This window comes from Melanaphis sacchari, unplaced genomic scaffold, assembly GCF_002803265.2.
Source record: "Melanaphis sacchari strain LSU unplaced genomic scaffold, SCAv2.0 Contig221_pilon_pilon, whole genome shotgun sequence".
NCBI lineage: Eukaryota > Metazoa > Arthropoda > Insecta > Hemiptera > Aphididae > Melanaphis > Melanaphis sacchari.
In genome coordinates this window covers 274,000-293,927 of record NW_020271098.1, presented here as the reverse complement: position 1 = coordinate 293,927, position 19,928 = coordinate 274,000, and the positions used below count along the sequence as shown (strand labels likewise).

Genomic DNA, 19,928 nt, shown 5'->3' with positions numbered 1-19,928 from the left:
TATATCACGAAACAAATTTAGTTTTTGGTTAGAATTGTATAGCACTTAAAGAAAAAAAATTCAAAAGTCACCAAAATCCTAGCTCTAATTATTACTTTCTGAAACTTTCAGATTGTATATTATATTTTTTAATTATTAATACCCCGAAATTATTTACTCCGTTTTACGGTATCAACGTGGTGTGTTGTTTGATTATACGTAAGTATAAATACTATTAAAATAATTAATAATACTAAAATATATGCTATACTAATGAAGGGATTTGAAAAATTTTACTTATATATATTTTATTAAACACAAAGACATTTAAAAAATAATTAAATTCATTTTTAGATATTACCGTATAACATCTATTAGTTATTTACAAATTGACTAAAAATTACTATTGTTATTAATTAGTTTTATAAATAAGTTATAAAATATACCAAGAAATAAAGATAGACCCACTGTATCAGCTCAGGATCGTTTTCGTATGAAATCATTGAGTTTAGAATTTCAAATTTAACACATTATTTATACAGTGACTTATTTAATGACGAGATCTACTTGAGATCTTTAATACACATTAGAAATTTACTTGTTTTATTTTATTTTTTTACCAACTTAATTCAAAATATTTTAATTTTGATTATTGATTATTATAGAATTTAATGGTATTTTTTTGTTTCAGTTTAAAATAATTTTTAGTTACTGTGTTTTAAGGCTCAATAAATGAAATAGCTAAATTACTCATATTTATAAAATAATTTTAAAATTACTGAAATAAAATATTTCTTTTATTACCACTTACAAATTTAACGATTGATATTATAAAAACAATGAAACAAATAATAGAACATATTTTTTTAAATAAGACAAAAGGACGTACGATCTAATTAAATGTTCAACTTCGCTTCAATAAATTAAATATACAAAATCAATTAGGATGAATTAGGCAATAGTCAATAACTTTTTATTAAAATTATTGAAGTCACACAGACGTTTAAAATGGTTACATGCATTCATTTTAAATTAAATCTAACTTTTAAGATATTAAAATTATTTTATCAGACACACATACATAATATATATATATATATTTTTTATTATACAATTTGTAAATATATTATTTTTACAATAATTATTGCATACATATAAATTTAGTTTTAATAATTATCAATAGTAGATAAATATTATTTAAGCTTTACTGATGTATAAAAGAATATCATGTTGTCACTACATAATTATGTACTATTTAACTAGACACTAGTTACCGTTAGTAATATTTTCTAACATCAAGATTTAAGACACGAATATTTTGTCAGCTTATTAAATTTATCAAATTATTTTATTTTAGTGATTATAAAGTTTACAACATGTTTGATATGTTAGTGGAGTAGAATAAAAAAAATATATATGTGTAAAAAGTATAATAAGTTATACATACACTTTTCTGAGTAAGCAATACAAATTATATATTCTTCGACATACTGAAATCATCAACATTTAAACCCTCGTTTTTTATTTTTATTTTTTTTTTTAAATCATGTGATAGTAGATATATTTTATTATTTAGTATAAAGTATAACACAATGGTTACATAGGCATTTGTATATAATACTAATACTAATTTAAACTTTAATAAAATCATTTCTTAAAAATATATAAATCTATTTTGATATTTTACAACCTAATTTCACAAATGTGATTGCATTACATTTAATAAAAGTTGAAAGGATTTTAATGTTAATAGGAAGAAAATATTTTATGATGATAATAATTATATGTAATGTGTTAAATGAAATTTCTTCACTGATCAATAACTCATCAAAATATGTAACAATTTAATTAATATTTTTAGACATTTAAAAATCATATATTGCAGTATACAGTTAATCATCATTTTGGGTAAATGATTTGTACATTTTTGTATTATGTTCATTATTTTTAATTTAACAATAGTTTAGATCAAGATATTTCAAAGGTATGCCTTTGTATTATGAAAAGATTTGGAAAGGAAAAATGATCGGTATAATAACAATACTACAATGACACATAGTTAGATTAATAAAATATACTATAATATTTCTCAATCGGAAGCGATAACAGGGTCTGCAGTAACCGGATTTACAAACAATAAGAACATCAAGTATAATGTATTTACAATCATTCGAGTTTCGTAATAATAAAGTAGAAATAAAAAAATAATAATTATAATAAATAGTCGAAATAAATAAATATTATTCTGTTGCAGTATAATTGACGTGCGGTAGACACAGCAGCAATGGGATGACATAAACCGCACGCACGTACACACACACACGCGAGTCGCGTCAGCATAGATGGAAAACATCTGAAACGATATAAAAAAAAAAACGATCGTAAATATTAAAAAGTTATTTGCAATCATTCTTGCAATATATGTGGCAGGCGAAGGAAACGACATCACGGTCTCACACTATACATAAGTGCAATACACGTGTGTACAAGTAAGTACACGAATGAGATAGGTGAGAGGGGAGTTTCGATTATTTTAAGCAACAAGTTGTCACGTTTCATACCTATCTGACTTGGTTGGAACCATAGGCCAACTGTTGGGCGTGTTCCTGGATGCTCCTGGCGTAATGTGCTGGCGGGGCTCCGTAGATACCGGCGTCGTGGGTGGTCAGAGATGGTGGTGATTCGGAAGCTTTCTTCACCAACTGGAAGATGGCCAGTCCAATGGATATGACGAACGAGAAGAACGACAGTTGCAGTGCGTTCCACGCTTTCAAACCCAACACGCCGATGGCGAGTGGGATGAGTGTGAGTGCTTTGAGCATGACGAACACCATGATGGGCATCAGGATCTTCTTAAGCTTATGCCGTTTGCCTGAAGCAATGAATCGGAGAGGGTATTGTGAGTACGGTGTAGTGTAACGCGTTTGATCGTTAATTAATCGGTCGTATACGACTGTTGTACTCACTTCTGGGTTCGGCGGAGCTGGGGAGTCTCAGGGTCAGACCCAGTTCGTTTTCGTCTAAGTTCCTGGGCGACACGGTGACGGTGGCGCCTCCGAGTTCCACTGACACGTCGCGTTTCTCGATGAGCTCCTGCAGTTGATCGGTGAGTCCCAACTCGTCTCCGCCGTTGCCATCCTGTAATAGACCGGCGTGATCAATATGACAAGTAGTGAAAAATACGATTTCAATCCACCGAGCCCCCGTAAATGCGCGATCTAGTCGACGTCGTTGTTAAATACCTGTAGTTGTCTGTCGTTGGTCAGCGGCGATCCGTAAGCGACGACTATCAATGCGGCGGCGGACAGGAGCAAACACGAGAAACGAGCCATGGTGTGGGTGTGCTTGATTTGTGTTTGTAGATGTGTGTGACTACCGACTGCGGTGGTGCGAGTGTGGTGTCTGGTCGATGGCGTCCTTGGGTTATATAGGAGCCCCGTGTGCGAAAAATGTCGTTAGAGGAGGGGACGTGTACGGGACGCGTATAGGATGTCCCCCGTTTAATCACGTTTTCGACAGGTATAGCTGTCCGGAGCGCGGCTGAATATTAATCGAAGCCCCCGATGTAGTATATGTGTGTCTCGGGCCGGTGAAATTATCGATGATAGGTCATGAGAACGTATAACAATATCAAACTGCCATTAGGTATTATTATTATGTGTGGCGTGTACTAGCTATAATATGTATGTTATAGATTTTCGCGGGCATCTATTTTTAATATACATATCTATTTACCGTAACCACTTATAGTAAAGATAGCGAAGTCGTTCATTTTACAGAAATTTGACTATTTCACGAAGTGATTTCCATTGTATACGTTACGTGGAATGTGAAAAAAAATTCTTCCAGTGTAAACTTTTCTTTGTGAAATGAACGATCGAATTTAACATAGGGTATTTTGTTTTACGAATTAAAAATAAAATAAGTGCGATGCAATATTTAGGTATATTATTTTTTGAAATTATTTAATGATATTGACTTATTGTCTCATAGCCCTGCTTTTAATAATCATGCTTGCAGATTTAATATATTTGAAATAAATGTATATTCACTAGTACAATATGCATCAGCTATACAATGTGATAAAAGTAAATAATATAATTATTTTACATTTCAACTATAGGTTATTATTTTAATAATAAATTCATAAAATTCTTGAAATGTTTACTTAAAAAGGCAGGTAAGTGGGTACCGTTCTGCTGTATATTAGGTGTCATGTGGGTCACCGTTATGGGTGTGTTAAATTTGAATTCAATGATACATCATAGTATGCGAAAAACAATTTTAAGCAGAGACAGTTTGCTGAGTGTCGTTCCATGTCACTAAATCTGTTTCGTGATATAATTTTTGATATAATTATTAAAGTAGTTTACTTTATTTTTAGTATTATGGTAGGTTAATATAATATTTCTCGAAAGTATTGAATTTATTGTATTATTAGTTTTTTATTATCACAATAATATTATATATTTATACCAAATTATATCAACTTAAATAACTCAACATTTTATATTATCTTTCTGTAAATACCGTAAAACAGTAAAAATATATTCATAGTATAAATAGATAATATCTTATAATAAATCAAAAATGTTATTGCTTATAGTAAAGTTTATAATAATATAATATACATACCTAAGTAATTCCTAAATGTTCATGAATAACACCAAAAATGTTTTTGATTTATAACGAAATAATCATCATTGTTATTCATTGTTAAAATATATACTTTTGTTTAAATTTGAACTCCTTTAAATGTCTATAAAAATAATTGTGTTTCAATATTTATTAAATTTTTTAGTTTGGCTATGAAACACTTATGAGGAATATTGTATTACATTTTCAAATCTTACTAGTAAAAATTAAAGATCTTAAAAATGTTTACTATAAAATACTTATGTTTAAAATTTTCGTGACTTTAATAAATTAAATGAAAACTTGAAGTTTTTTATTGATTTTAATAGAAAATTTCTTATGTCTATAAATGGCTTAAAAAGTGTCAAAATATTTTGAAAATTATAGTATACAAATTTTGTGGAAATTTAAAGTCTCCATAGTTAGGTTAGGTTAAATTTTGAATTACAACAAAAAACAAAAATCGTTTGTGAAGATATTTAGTTATTATAAGAATGAATATCCATTGTCGTAAAATTTTTAAATTTAAACTTTTATAAAAAATAATATGAAATACAGTTGTTTTTTTTTTTAATATAGGTTGAAAAAATATAAAGACTCTTCTTTTGAATTTTTATTTCAAATCTTAGGTAGAAAAAAGTTTGTAAATGAAATCTCAATTTCAAAATAATAAGTTATTTTTGAAATTTGGATGAATTTTTTCAAAGTTATAGAAAAATATTATTATAACTATAAATTTTCAATATTTTTTTAGTTGAAAAATAAACCACTTATTAGGAATCTGGTATTAAATTTTCAAGTATTTTTGCTCACTTGTAAATGTTGTACTGACATTTATTAAAATAATATTAGAAAAAAATCTTAATTGTCTATAAAAAGCTTTTAAAGGGACAAAATATTTTAAATTAAAATAAAATAAATAAATAAATTTAGTTGAAAACTGGTTTAGCCCAAACTTTTTCTTTTTTTCTTAATTTTTAATTATTTTTCCCGATTATAAAAAAAGTACTGAGAATTTTGAATTTAAATTCTCTTAAGTACAAACCAGATCAATTTTTTTGTACAAAACTACCTTTAAAGTTAAAAACTGAAGCATTTAATAAACTGATAAGAATTTTTAAAACAGACTTTGATTTGTTCGTTGAATCACGTCTTATTGAGATCGTCTTTCTTATTTTTTTTTTATTTCTCTAAATCCTAAAAAAAGTTTTGGTAAAAAATAAGATATTAAAATTATAATATTTTAATATTAAAATTTTTGGAGAAATACTGTGGAATGTTAAAGTTGATCTCAAGTATACTTTACATAACTTTACATAATAAATTTAAATTTGTTTTCACAATTTTTATCACTTCAATAGATCAATTAGTATGATTAAACACTTCTAAATTCCTACTAAGGTCGTTTGTAGAAATAATAATTGTAACGCAATAAAATAATACTATTTTATTTATTAGTTTATAATTAAAAATTACCATATTCGATTCCACATCTCCTTTTATATAGAAAAATGTCAGCGATACAATAAAAATAAAAAAATAAATAAATTGTAATATATAAAGTGACAGACCATGACGAAAAAAGTATTTAACCATATCGATTTTGAGAGTTCGTTTTATAAGAAAGTGACCACTAATAATGAACTTTTTCATTGAATTTATTATTTTTTGATCAAATTTTTTTGATAAATTCCCATAAGTGACATATTTGTATGCTTACTAATTACTATATGTCCTACAGATCTGGGACTTCATGGGGAACTTCGCGATTATAATGATTTCTAGTGTTTTAGTATAATAATTTACGATTAATACCTACGTCCTACATATTAGATATATATGAACACAAAAATGTGTCGGAAATTTCAATAAAAACGACTGAGCTGGTAGACAAGAGTAAAATCTAATTTGTTTTATATAAGTTTTATTTCATATAATTTGGCTTATTCTTAACTATTTATAGAGCCATAAAATTGTCTTAATTATTTAGTTCTATATTCACACCATCCTGCGGTACAATGGTATTAATTTTTGTATAATAACAACAATATATATTATAATATTTAATAACAAATATTTTATGTTTTTGGGAAAAAAACGACCTTACCTTTTTTATGAGAACATATCACTTAAACGTTTGATAACGTATTTTTTTATATTTTAGCTTAGCAACTAACTAGATCTTTTAATTCTAACACCAGCAATATGGCTTGTTTATATAGGTAGGCAATTTGTGGATATTTTTTGCTTAAAATATTATTTTTCATTAAATCATGATGTTGATCTTATAGTGTAGGTATGTTGTTCATTCAAACTACACATGGGTTAATTACTCTAAATATTAAAATAGGAAAACGATATGTTAGTAATCTTTATACCATGTTTATATAATAGATTCGGTTTAAAAATGAAGCAGTGTATGATTTATGTATTTATCGATAAATAAATTGTAATGTTTATGTACATTGTATAAATAATATTTATAAATGATTAGCATAAAATTTCAATGTTATATCATGATTGGTATGTTGTAAATACTAGGCTCAAAATAATATTTAACATATAGTGTAGTGGAAAAAAGAAATTTATTACTATATATTTTTAGATAATTTTGTGCTATATTCTACATGGACACTTAATAATTACCGATTGTTTCAAGAGAAAATATAGAAAGGGTTCGACGGAAGTTCTAAATAGAATTATTAATTGACGAACATAGAGTTAGGGCCAATTTTGATCGTATGGCTGTGAATATTGATTAGCGAAAATACGACAATGTAATATTATCACGATTGCCATACATACCTACAAGTAGCTTCATCCTGTAACACAAAATTATATTTCTATAAAATTGATTTCCCTTTTCTATAATATTTAACCAATTATTATTTTTAATCGATTACTTTATTAAAAGTTATTTTTTCTAATTTGAGTTGTCAAAACTTTATATTTCTTGGAAATAAGCTCTACATTTCAAAAAATAATTTACCTGTAACTATACTATTCAACAATTATTACACTTTCATTATCAGTTTTAGTTGAAATCTTTTCAAATATTTGTCTTTTTTATTATAAACTGAAAGTTAAATATGTACGCTTTTTTTTACTGTTGAGTTTCTATAGATTTATACCATATACCGAATTGTACTTTAGAAATTGTCAATTTAAGCTTTATAATATAATGCTTAATAATAATATGTACTATGTTTTTTTATTGTCCAAAAATTTAAAACTGTTTGCAATTTATTTTATAAAACCTATCAAAAATATTAATATAAAATTAATTAATGATTTTTTTTTTCAAATATAATTGAAATTTGATTCCATTTAAATTTTTGACTATTAAATGTAGAAAGTATATAGTTACAAAATGGAATTTTATAAAGTAAACCCACTTACAAATTTATTTATTTACTTAAAATTTATTCTCTATTTTTTAAATTTTTCATTGAATGGGAATAATATATAAGTCATATAATATAATGTATAGAGTTTGGTTATTTTAGTTATTTAAATTTTTACATAGTACTAAAAATTAATCTGAAATGAATTGAAATTAAGATAATTTAAAAAAAAAAACTATTGTATAGATATTTATGAATATTAACAAATAAAAATAAAAATAAACAGGATACGAAGTTTGCGTGGATACGCGTTGCTACATATATGTACATTCAACGGTTTGCTCACCGTAATATGTTTAAAAAAAAAATGTATTATTTTTAATATCACACTATATAGAATGTACATTGAGAAAAATGTAATTTTTATTGACAATTTACACAAAACTATCATCAAAATTAATATTTGTAGTATAAAATGTCTAATGAAAAGATAATATTTCTCATTAAAAATCATATATTAATAATTAGTACGTGACATATGAGTGGGCTATAGCTGTAAAGTGTGTAGATTGTAGTAATCATTTAATTACTTTCTTGTTTTAATTTTGTCTTTATATAGCTGAAAGATTTGATGGAATACATAATCTTATATGCATAACAAATAATTTACAATAAAATTTAATAATCTATTCTTCTTATAGGTTTCATTATTGGTACAATAATGGCTTCAATAGTTCATTTGTAGTATTTGAGTTTTGAACTGTATTAATTAAAATACAGAATACAATATAAATATTACAACATTGTTCACGTGACATAGCCGTAAAATGCTACGCAAAACTTCACTTTAAAGTACGCGTTTAGATTTTCCGACAAATAATATTCTTAATATACTATACAATGTGTCCAACTGCAGAGTTAAATAAGAATTTGTGCGTCGTAGTATTTGTGCTCATTATTTTTATCAGTTATTCCTCCGCACATAAGAAAAACTGAATCCGGCATGATAATTTTATTACTGATTTTTTTTTTTTAATCATGAAATTCGTGCCAAATAAATAGATTTTAAATACGACTGGAAATTTAATGAGAGATTTTTGTTTCTACTTCAATTTAATCAAAACAAACTATTTAAAATTACGTATATTTTAATAAATTTAATTTAACTATAGTTGGAAAGATACCAGATACTATAAATCACATTTAACCACGAAAACTTGACAAGTTGGTAATGATTTGTAAAAATAAAGACTCACTATATAGTTTTTTATAAGTTATTTATAAAGAATAATTAAAATAATACGTTAATTTAACAAATAAAACCTTTGATAAACTTTACTTTCATGCTTTTATGACAATACACTTTCATCATGAATTACTATTTTTATTTTTTTTATGTTCAATAATATTGTATTTACACAATATCCATAATTGTGTATGTAGATTCTAAAATGTATTTTTAGGAACTCGTTTCAGTGGCTTATTATTTCCACTAAATAATGCCTATTTAATTCTATAGTACTTTTAATAATTGTTTAAGATCTAATATATAATGTGTTATGTGTATAATATATATAAATATATATATAATATGTAAATGTTTTAATTTTACAAAAATACAAAACATACTTACAATTATTTACTATCTTATATAGTACCCACGTAAACTACATGACTCGTAAGTATAAATAAAATCAAGAGAATAAACAAACTTGACTTAAATAGAAAGTTTAATTATTTTGGATGTTTAATGTTTAAATTTAAAATATCATCTATACTTAAATTCTTATGCATGTCATAAACGACATTATACACAATTTTTTGTGATTTTTTTTTTCTGAAAAATTATATAATGTGCTATATATACGCATTATGACCTCTCTAATTTCGTTCAAAATTTAAAATATATTATAAAAATAAATTTGGAAATAAAAATCTGTGCCTCGTATCATTATAAATAATCAGGTTATCATTAATTTAAAGTTTATCATTTAAAGTAAATGGAACAATAATTAATTATGCGTTTCATAAATATATTATTATTTATATAACGTTATATAGATATACTATTGATAGAGCCAACTAAAATTTTGGCGATTTTAATAAAACACAGAGTCGTACAAAAAATTTTTGTATTTTAATCGTTGTTTTTTTTCAATAAAAATAAATAAATAAATAATTAAATTACAATAGTAAAATAAAATAAAATAAACAATATAATAATATTATGTCTCTGTAAACTCGATTGTTATCGTTTACTGTTACAATAATTGGCCTTGATGAATCACTGTTCTGGCTGTTGTGCGCTGTAAGCCCTGGCGTGAGCGTACCCGTCGTGGTGGTGTGCGTGCACTGGTGACGGATAGTGCAATATTTCTACGCCGACAACTTTGGGCTTGGTGAACCTGTAGATGACCATTGCGGCGGACAGGACCAGTGACAGAAGACCCAGGGTTAGCGCCTTCCACGTCTTCAACGCGATCAAGGCGATGGCGATGGGGATCAGTACGGTGGTCTTGAACTTCAAGCCCAAGAGGAATGGAATGACTATTTTGCGGACGAAACCACGGCCTAAAAATAAGTTAAAGTTTATTTTTTAGTAGGATTTTCCGAATTCTTTTCAAAAAAAAAAACAGAAAACGGTTAGGTTAGGTACAAAGCAACACCGCTACGGTATTATTTTTACAGCATTCTTGTAAAATATTCAGATGCATATTTTCAGAAAATAATATGTATTTTTTTATAAAAATTAAAAATACTTTATATCTAAAATTCTGAATGTTGATAATATTAAATGTGACCGAAAAATAAGTTTGAATACATGAAAATAAATCGTCTGTCAAAGAGTTATTTTAAATATTTTATATCTTTATCAAAAAAAAAAAAAAAAAAACGTAACATTTAAAACGTTACTATTAAAATGTCCATAAATTAACTTTTAAATATAAATAATACTGAATAAGCATTTGTTTTATAAAATATCCATCATGAGTAAAACGAATACATGTTGTTTTCATTAAAATCGAACGAATCAGCAGTGACGCGAGGTCATACAATATTATAATATAGAGTGAGTAAAATTAATATAGATGATAATAATGAACACACGATTTATAAAATAATAATTCTAATTTATAATTTTTAATGATTTGACAATAAAGTATTTGAATATATCTACTTTTTGCATTGAGAAATTGGCCAACGGACCTAGATAACCTACGCATAACCTGTGACCGTTCATAATAATAATATAGAAACACGAGTCTTACTTCGGCCTTGTTGGGCGACGGAGGAGTGACCTTGGTCGACTAGTGGCATTTTCACTTGACCGATGGACGATCCAAGTTCTTCGGGCAGGCTGACCCGGAGCTCGTGGGTGCTCAGGAAGTCGTCGATTCTGTCCAACATGCGGAGCGCCGAGTTACCGTCGACGGCCTTCTTGTACTCCTCGCCATTGGGAATCTGCGAAATAGTGTACACATCATGATATTAATACGACGATCGACTGCGGTACGAACACGTCCGGTAAGCACGGCTACGCCGTAAAATGTGTGCGATACGCGGACGGCTCAAGCCCGTGCAGTCAAGTCATGTTTACTATACCGAGTTGGCGACTTGATCTTCGTTATTGCCGTCGTGGGTGCGTTTCAGCGACAGGTCTCTGGTCAATCTGAGTTCGTCTTTTTCCGCGGTCTGGCCGATGTACCTGAGAAGTTTGGGCTTGGCGCACGTCCAGTCGGTACCGCAGTTGTCTAACAATTTTCCGCCGAATTCCAGTGCGGTTTCCGTTGCCTATACGCAATATAAATGCACATCAATACAAAGCAACAGAAATAATAATAATAATAATAATAATGATAATGATAATGACAACTTCGATGGTCGTCTTTGTCACGATAACCGTTTTGATGGTGAGTATATATTTTTTACCTGAACGGCGGCGAACAGCGACAGTACAGCGGCGCAACAGAACACGGATAGACGATACATCGTGGAGTCGGTCGATCGAATGAATGAACGCTTTGGACACGAGGGCCCTTGCTTATAATGTGGTGTGTCGGAAGAGTTATCGATCGCATCCTGAATGCCTAATCGTACTGCGGTCGCCACCGCTGCAGAATGCGGACGACACCTTTTCTACTTTCTTCGGCCGAAATTTTCACAAATCACGTGCGGTGCCGTGATCATTTACAATATCGTGTACGTCGATGATCCTTTTTTGGTTTCGATTATTGGAACACCCGCGAGTACCGGTTACCGGTAAAAATATCGCCGGATAACGTCCTCACACGTATTTTGTACTACAATATTATATTATTATGATATCCATATATTATGCAGATTTTATAAAAATATAAATTGATGTATAACAGTCAACCTTCTATTAAAGTGAGTTATTTGGTTAAAATATCAACGAAAACGTATGGAAATAAATATTATGGGTTCGTACTATGATCGTGTTAATATGTTTTATTTTTAATACTATTTCTAAGTTAAAAATATTATTTTTTGTTGAATTTATATTCTCGTTTTGAAGAAATGTCGTACACCGTACATTAGATACTTTACCAAAGTAGATTTGATCGGAAATCGTGAATACCTGCCATAATGATGTGGCCTTTTATTATAATACCTATATGATATACAATAATTTTTCTCGTTTTTAGCGCACACAGTTGGATATACATAATATTTATGTCAAGTATGACATTAGCTAAATGTATTTAATACATGATATAATATATAAGTCTAAAACTCAATGTGCTAAACAAAAATAATTATAATAACTATGTGATAAATGCCTGTATAAGGCCATTTGCTTAACATGTTGCTCACTCTCCTATTATCCTTTAATAATGTATTTAATCACATTTTAATTTTTGAAATTTTTAACTGTATTTAAAGACCATATATTTCAAATACTTTGATTTCATATAATTTAAGAACGAAGAAGTTTTATATGGTGTGATTATGTTATATTACTTTTTAACATTTTGATGTTATTGTGTACAAAAAATTTTTAACGTGATAAGGATTATCTTCTGTACATATATATATATAACAGCTTATGTGACTTTGAGTTGTACGTACTTATAAATATATATATAATAAATATCAATAATATATTTGTTGGTAATATAGTTCGTATATTATATAAAGGAATAATTGGTATAATATAATATTATTATTCATGAATTTCAGAGTAAGTATTATTATATTTTACGAATTAATAGTTATTTTGCAGTTATATCACGTTAAGTAATAAATAATTACAGTACAACACGATGGTTATACATATATGATCCGTCGAGAAAGAATGAAGATTGTTTAGTATTCAAAATCACATGTAGTAATAATACATATTTAAACGAAAAATAATAGCGTAAAAATAGCATTTTTAATGTACCCGCAGTTTAATTATTCGACACAGATAAAAAAATTATAGCAATACAACTGCTAACATTTTAAAGACGTTATAGTCATTTTAAATTAATATACCAAATGAAAACCATAAGCAAATAATTGAAATAATACAAGACAGAAAATAGTTATGGCAAGTATATATTGAAAAGTACAATAATATGCTATATCTATTAAAACTAATTTATAATTAATTTAATTCACATTTAAAGTTAAATAACAAAAAACAGGTAACGCTATTTTTATATTTAATCATAATAATTGAAAACCATCATTATAATAATTTAAAACTTTATAAGATCATTACTACGGTATTGATTTATATATTTTTAATTTAAAATATTAAATTCGTATTATTTTTAATATATTTATTTTTATTTGATAAAAGTCCACGGTGTAGTAATTTATAGTTCTAAAAATATTAAAACAATGTGAATGCATATTTAAATATTAATTATTTAATTATTTTTATAATTATTTTATACGCTTAAAATGTCTAATAATCTTAAAATCTAATTTCTCCCATTTTGACAGCGAGCCAAAGAAATGTATACTCGTAGGTAGGTATTATATTGTATTTTATCATACTTAATTTAATAAAAATAAAAAATATTCATTGATAGACTAAATAAAACCATAATCATTTATTTCACCAATTAAAATTTTGAAGAAAATTATGACTCTCATATATATGCAATACGCATATAGTATAAATACTATTAATTATTTAATATTCGTATTTACTATGAGTTTAAAAAATTTCTTTCATTTAACCAACTGTTATGGTCTACAACACTTTGAATTAATAAAACCATTGACGATAAATAGATAAAATGGTTTTTTAGTTTTAAATACAATATTTTATTTTGATAAATTAAAATTAAATTGTTTTCTTAAATTTTAATTAAACTTCACATATCCCTAATGCAAGTTAATAAAATTAATCCTAATCGATTTGTTACTATAAAACAGTAAATTAAATAATAATTTTATAGAAATACGTATTTTATAATAAAATCCTTTATTTCATTGAAACCAGCTGGTATATGGGTATCTCTTAAAATCATATATTTTATAACATCTATGAAAATATATATCATATTTATTTAATAATTTATATGCAGGTATATTATATGTTATACTATAAATACTATAGGTATTACTTTTATAATATTGTGTATGTATATATTATTAAAAATGTTATTATTTTAAGTCCAAGTTTTCAATATTTAAAATCATTTAATGGATACTTTTTTTGACAAATAATAGAATAATTTGGGAATTACATTAACAGTATATTAATAACACTTACCTATGTGTAAATTAAAATAGTCTTTTTAGTATCTTTACGGGTGTAATATCATTGCTTATAGCCGGAACTCATTTGGTACCGTGCACTGATCATAATTTATGTATTTTTTTGATAGAAAATCTAATAAAATGATAATATTCGATATAAATATGTTTTCTGAAGTAAAAATTTAAAAGTTTTTATCAGGGTCTTATAAGTATTTTTATGTTTTTTTTTTTATAAATCTATATTTTTAAGGTTAATTGATTTTTATTGAACATTTTGAAATTGTTTTATTTATTTTTTTGCGGACATTTCAATATTGTTTGTTCACCTAATAAAAGCAAAACAAAAAAATTGTGTACATAACTCCTTAATAACTAATACTCAAGTATTATCTGCAATTCTATACTTTAATTTTTAAATATAAATACATTGATTACCATTATCAAAATCAGTGTAAACTATTGTTACACGTTTATATTCTTGGTTTTTATTTATTAAAACCGTAATGAATACATCAGTTACGAATAGTTATTGTCGTTATATTATGTACTCTAAATATATTGTTCGTGTAAAATATTATTATAATAGAATATGTACGTAGGTATTATTCAAACATAAATAATTGAATGTTTTGAAACGTATATTTTATACCTTATGTTCAAATTACTAAAATTTTAAACACATAAAGTTCCATGCTCTGTTTATAATATGAAATTTTATTTAATTTTGTATTAATATTACAAAAATAAGTATCCATTTTATTTTATTATGATAAAATAGACAATTTAATTATTTTTAAATGTTATATTAATTTAATTAAATCTATAATAATATACCTAATATATTATTATATTACTTACCTATAGGTATAATGCAGAATAATTAAATTATCGAAGTAGTAATATTATACATAGACTAGTTTATAATGTTTATAATATTTAATTTTTACTAAGTATATTTTTATTTGGGAATGTAATGATAATATTATTACAAATAAAAATTTTCAAAATATTATGATTTACGGCTCAGAATATGCAATGTCTTTGACAACTATAATATAAAATATAGATACTAAGTATTTGTTTAAATTTTCTCAGTGGCTTGATGATTCACGTATTAGATACATCAGTAATGTGGGCCATGACCTTACAATTTAAAGCCGCCACAAAACGTTGTTTAGACAGCGGCTTGACATGTTAAAAAAAAAAACCACCATTAATATGAATTTACTGTGTATACATTTTTGATCTTCATCCAATCATTTTGAAAATTTTTGTAGTTTAAAATACCAAGATTTATTATTTATTTGGTAATAACTGATAAGTTTTGAACAAAAATCTTCTGATTCAATACCAAAAATAATAATATCATATAAATTGTATAAATAACAAAGTATAATCGTTTTGAATTTAATAATTTCTAAAAATCCATTTTAGATTATAAGTGGAGTGATGAATATACTGATTTTACAACGATGTTTGCGTTATATATATATATATGTATTTGTCTATCATTACCTTCAGAGGAGTAAAATTACGTACATTTTTATTTTTAAAGATGGTTTTTGATAGTTGATTGGATATAGTCAGCCAATAATAATAAACTGTAAGTACTTAAATTAATTATTTGGGGAGGAGACAATAAGAAAAAATAAATATTTATGTAAAATTAGTTTTTGATAAAATTAATTTTTATTTTATTTTAATTTAAAAACAAATTACTGCAAAAATTTGAAATTTTTATATTATTATTTAATATTTCCTATATGAGGTATAATTTTCGAAATATTTTAACTCTTGAGATTTTATAGATGATAATATGAAATTTAAATTTTTTTAGTTATTATTTATTTCTATAAATTTCAATTATAATTATTTTTCTTGAAAATTTTACATTAAGTTTCTTACAATAATTTGCTGCTGCTGCAAAAAAAAAAAAAAAAATAGTGTGTACCTAATTATATAATTGATATTTTTTTTTATAACATAGCCATCGTGCACATCAATTTAATTTAAGATACTGAAATTTAAAATAATTGGAATTTTACCAAACACTGACATTTCAGAAGGTTAAGCTGTCATGGTCAATGAAAATTAAAAGGATCATATTAGATAATGCTATCCAATTATTAGTACATAATAAGTATTTAAAATTTATAATGTAATTATTTTAGGTTCAAAATATTAATGAAAGAAGTAATTAATTGTTGTTTTATAATAGTACAAGTTTTTTTTCTTTTAAATTTTTCTTTTCTTTTGGTATAATATAATTTTAAAAATTATTAAAAAAAGCCAAGCGTTTTCTTTGTTCTAGCCTTTTAGTCCCAAACAATAATATACTATATTACAGTAGGTATACTTTAACTAACTTGAATTTTACCAAGGATTAACGTTTAAATATATCGTTTGAACAGTTCATGTGGAAAATTTATTTTTTAGACTTTTAAAATTAATTATATTACATATTTGTAATATGTATATTGTTATTAATTCATACCTACCTAGGTATTATTTTTTTCTCATGATTATTTTAATTTCTGCAAATCAAGTTAAGTACAGTCATTATATTGTTTATACTATTATTGAGAAATGCGTCACAGAATTAAGTTTTCCAAAGTTCTGTTATTTAATTTTAATCGTCTATGAATTATTTTATAATATTTTATACGTTGAACATCCGTGCGAGGTATGATTTTATTTATTTTTACTCTAATCCCAAACTTTGTTGTATTATTAATATTTAAATTTAAATCAATGAGAAACTAAATATGAATTAAAATTATTTCATACAACTAAGATATCAATTAGCATAATTATAGGTGACTTGCAACAAATTTTTAATTCATAATTAATATGCACCAAAGTTAATTAAAATATTATGTTGTTATCTAGAATTTTAAATAAGTATAAAAATAAAATATATAAAATATTATACGAGTCAAAATAAACAAAAATAATTTAAATTATAACAGATTAATTTGCTAATTTATATAATAATTATATCGTATTAGGTATACAATTTAATGATAAAAATACTATTAGTATTGAATAATGACTTTAAATTGCCTATCCAGCACGCCGTCTTAGAGCAAACACATTTTAAATTTTGAACGTAACAATGAATGCATTGATTTTACAAAAATGTGTTTTACAAAAAGTAGTCGATCTTCAACATTGAGATTGGTTTTTAATAGAAAATTGGATCTAGTTTATTCACTATTTTTTGAAATAAATAACCGGGAAAAACGGGTATTTTCACTAGAGTCCAGTTCTTGACAAAATCGATTTAGTTTTTTGGTTTAGCTCAAAAATGAATTATTACTGTAAATACTTGAAATTTTCACCCACTATTCATTAATGATCATTTTCAACATATATAATTTTTAATGGTGTCATAACTCTTTTGGGAAAATTTAGTGTATTTATTAACATTTGCTAAGTTAAGCTTAAACAGTGCAAATATTGTGCAGTTATTCAAAATTTAACTAATAAATTACAATTTTTTTTATTTTTATACACATCAATAATAATATTTTGTAGTTTCAATATTTTTACTAATACTCGTATGGTATAGAAAACATCTGGCATCTGATTTAACATGATTAATTCATCGAATCTTATATATTTACTAGACATGACTTCTAAGTGGCAAGTTGCTACGAAGGTAATTGGATAACTGGTAACGGAAGGATAGCGGTGACAGTCAACGAATGCGACTCGTTAACTAGCCTCGAAAAAGAAGCGTAAACTATTTGCAAAGGCTCAGCAGTAATAGCTAGTAAAGTAGTTGAAATTGATTGCTTATAAGGTTTAGAACAGCACGCCGTAAAGGTCTAGAGACAATACGACACAAAGATTCAAGGGTGATGACAAAAGCACAGTGGCAACAGAAGGTGATTCGATCACTGGCCTCGAAGAAGTAACACCAACTGATTGTAAAGACTTAGCAAAAATAATGAGTGAAGACAATTTGACAATTGGCAATGAAGTAATCGTATCATGTCGCTAAAACCTAGGCGCGATAAGTCATGATGGTCCATGAAGACATAACGGTATAAGACCGCGAAAAAAAATGATCTTAAACGTAATAATAAATTTAATTGAGATTAATAATTTGTACAGAGAAGACCAATATATCAATACAAATTACTAATTATATTAATAAGAATCAAATTTTAATTTTCTTTTGTGTTGAGTTTCCATAAAGTACTTTTAAGTTGTATTAGAGATCATACATTTCGAATGAAAATATTTTTTAATACCTAATTGTTAAGTAAAACTATAGTAAATAATAATAATAATACTAATAATAATATCCATCAATATTTATTGTTTGTAAAAATACCCTAAGTCAGTATAATATTTAATATATTTTAGATTCAATATTAGGCGTATTTTACTTTGACCACGTTGTAGTCAAATTAAGCGCGCCTCAACCTAAAAATCACAAAAGTGTACAAATTATTTTGTAGTTTTAAATTTTAATAATTAAGGCTTAAAAATTTAATACAAAGTTGCATAGTAGTTCATATTGAAACCAAAAAAAAAAAAAAAAATTAAAAACATATAAGCTTATTTTTTTAATAGAGATTTTAAATGAAGAATTGGATAGAATTACATATTCAATCTATTAATACTGAATATACGATATTCATTATCAAGCTATAATTCATATTTTTATCTGTGGAAAAATTTTATGTACATGTTATGTAAAAGTTTAAAACATAAAAAGGCATTTTAAAATCTATATTTCAAATTTTTCGACTCCAATAGCAAGATTAAAAAAATATAATATGATGTATAGCCATTCAGTGATATTGTAGTTTTACACTTTTCAAAATATTATAGCTAATTTTAAGTTATTTATACAGTAAATCTGCATTCACATCAGTGGTTTTGATTTATAAATTATAATAGTTAATAACATTAAATTAAGAAAAAATAATTTTACTGCTTTTGATAAGCTACTTTATTCGTGATTTAATAATATTAATATATATTAACTAAACAGTATAGACGAACTATAATTAAAATAATATTTTATAATTATTAAAAATTAACCATTCAAAATTGAATCTGACAAGTTGTAAATTTCAAATCGATTTACATAAAAATATCGTTTCTTTAAATCTATTGATGCATTAAATTACTAAAAAAGAGAAATTTAATATATAAATATATATATATTTATTTTAATTAAAATTAAATTAAATTTAAATATGTGACGAACAAATACAATAGATAATTATTTTT

At 25.6% G+C, this 19,928-nt stretch overlaps 2 protein-coding genes across 2 annotated transcripts; both read right to left on the bottom strand.

The window, feature by feature from the left end:
• Positions 1–2,035: 2,035 nt before the first annotated feature.
• Positions 2,036–3,395, bottom strand: LOC112594161. Its single transcript, XM_025338817.1, has 4 exons — positions 3,222–3,395; positions 2,946–3,117; positions 2,541–2,851; positions 2,036–2,332 (listed from the first exon to the last, which is right to left on the bottom strand). Exons 1-3 carry the CDS (start codon positions 3,309–3,311, stop codon positions 2,541–2,543), a joined length of 573 nt encoding a protein of 190 aa, XP_025194602.1. The 5' UTR covers positions 3,312–3,395; the 3' UTR covers positions 2,036–2,332.
• A 6,740-nt stretch (positions 3,396–10,135) lies between these two features.
• LOC112594179 lies at positions 10,136–11,996 on the bottom strand. The gene is made up of 4 exons (XM_025338836.1): positions 11,889–11,996; positions 11,562–11,750; positions 11,228–11,420; positions 10,136–10,529 (listed from the first exon to the last, which is right to left on the bottom strand). Exons 1-4 carry the CDS (start codon positions 11,946–11,948, stop codon positions 10,243–10,245), a joined length of 729 nt encoding a protein of 242 aa, XP_025194621.1. The 5' UTR covers positions 11,949–11,996; the 3' UTR covers positions 10,136–10,242.
• Between the last annotated feature and the right edge of the window lie 7,932 nt (positions 11,997–19,928).

Coding starts and splice junctions, on each gene's coding strand:
- LOC112594161 (XM_025338817.1), bottom strand. CDS start 3,311: ATGGCTCGTTTCTCGTGTTTGCTCCTGTCCGCCGCCGCATTGATAGTC. Junction 3,118..3,221: donor CCAACGACAGACAACTACAG/GTATTTAACAAC, acceptor GGTCTATTACAG/GATGGCAACGGCGGAGACGA. Junction 2,852..2,945: donor CAGCTCCGCCGAACCCAGAA/GTGAGTACAACA, acceptor TCATTGCTTCAG/GCAAACGGCATAAGCTTAAG.
- LOC112594179 (XM_025338836.1), bottom strand. CDS start 11,948: ATGTATCGTCTATCCGTGTTCTGTTGCGCCGCTGTACTGTCGCTGTTC. Junction 11,421..11,561: donor AAGATCAAGTCGCCAACTCG/GTATAGTAAACA, acceptor ACTATTTCGCAG/ATTCCCAATGGCGAGGAGTA. Junction 10,530..11,227: donor CGTCGCCCAACAAGGCCGAA/GTAAGACTCGTG, acceptor ACTTATTTTTAG/GCCGTGGTTTCGTCCGCAAA.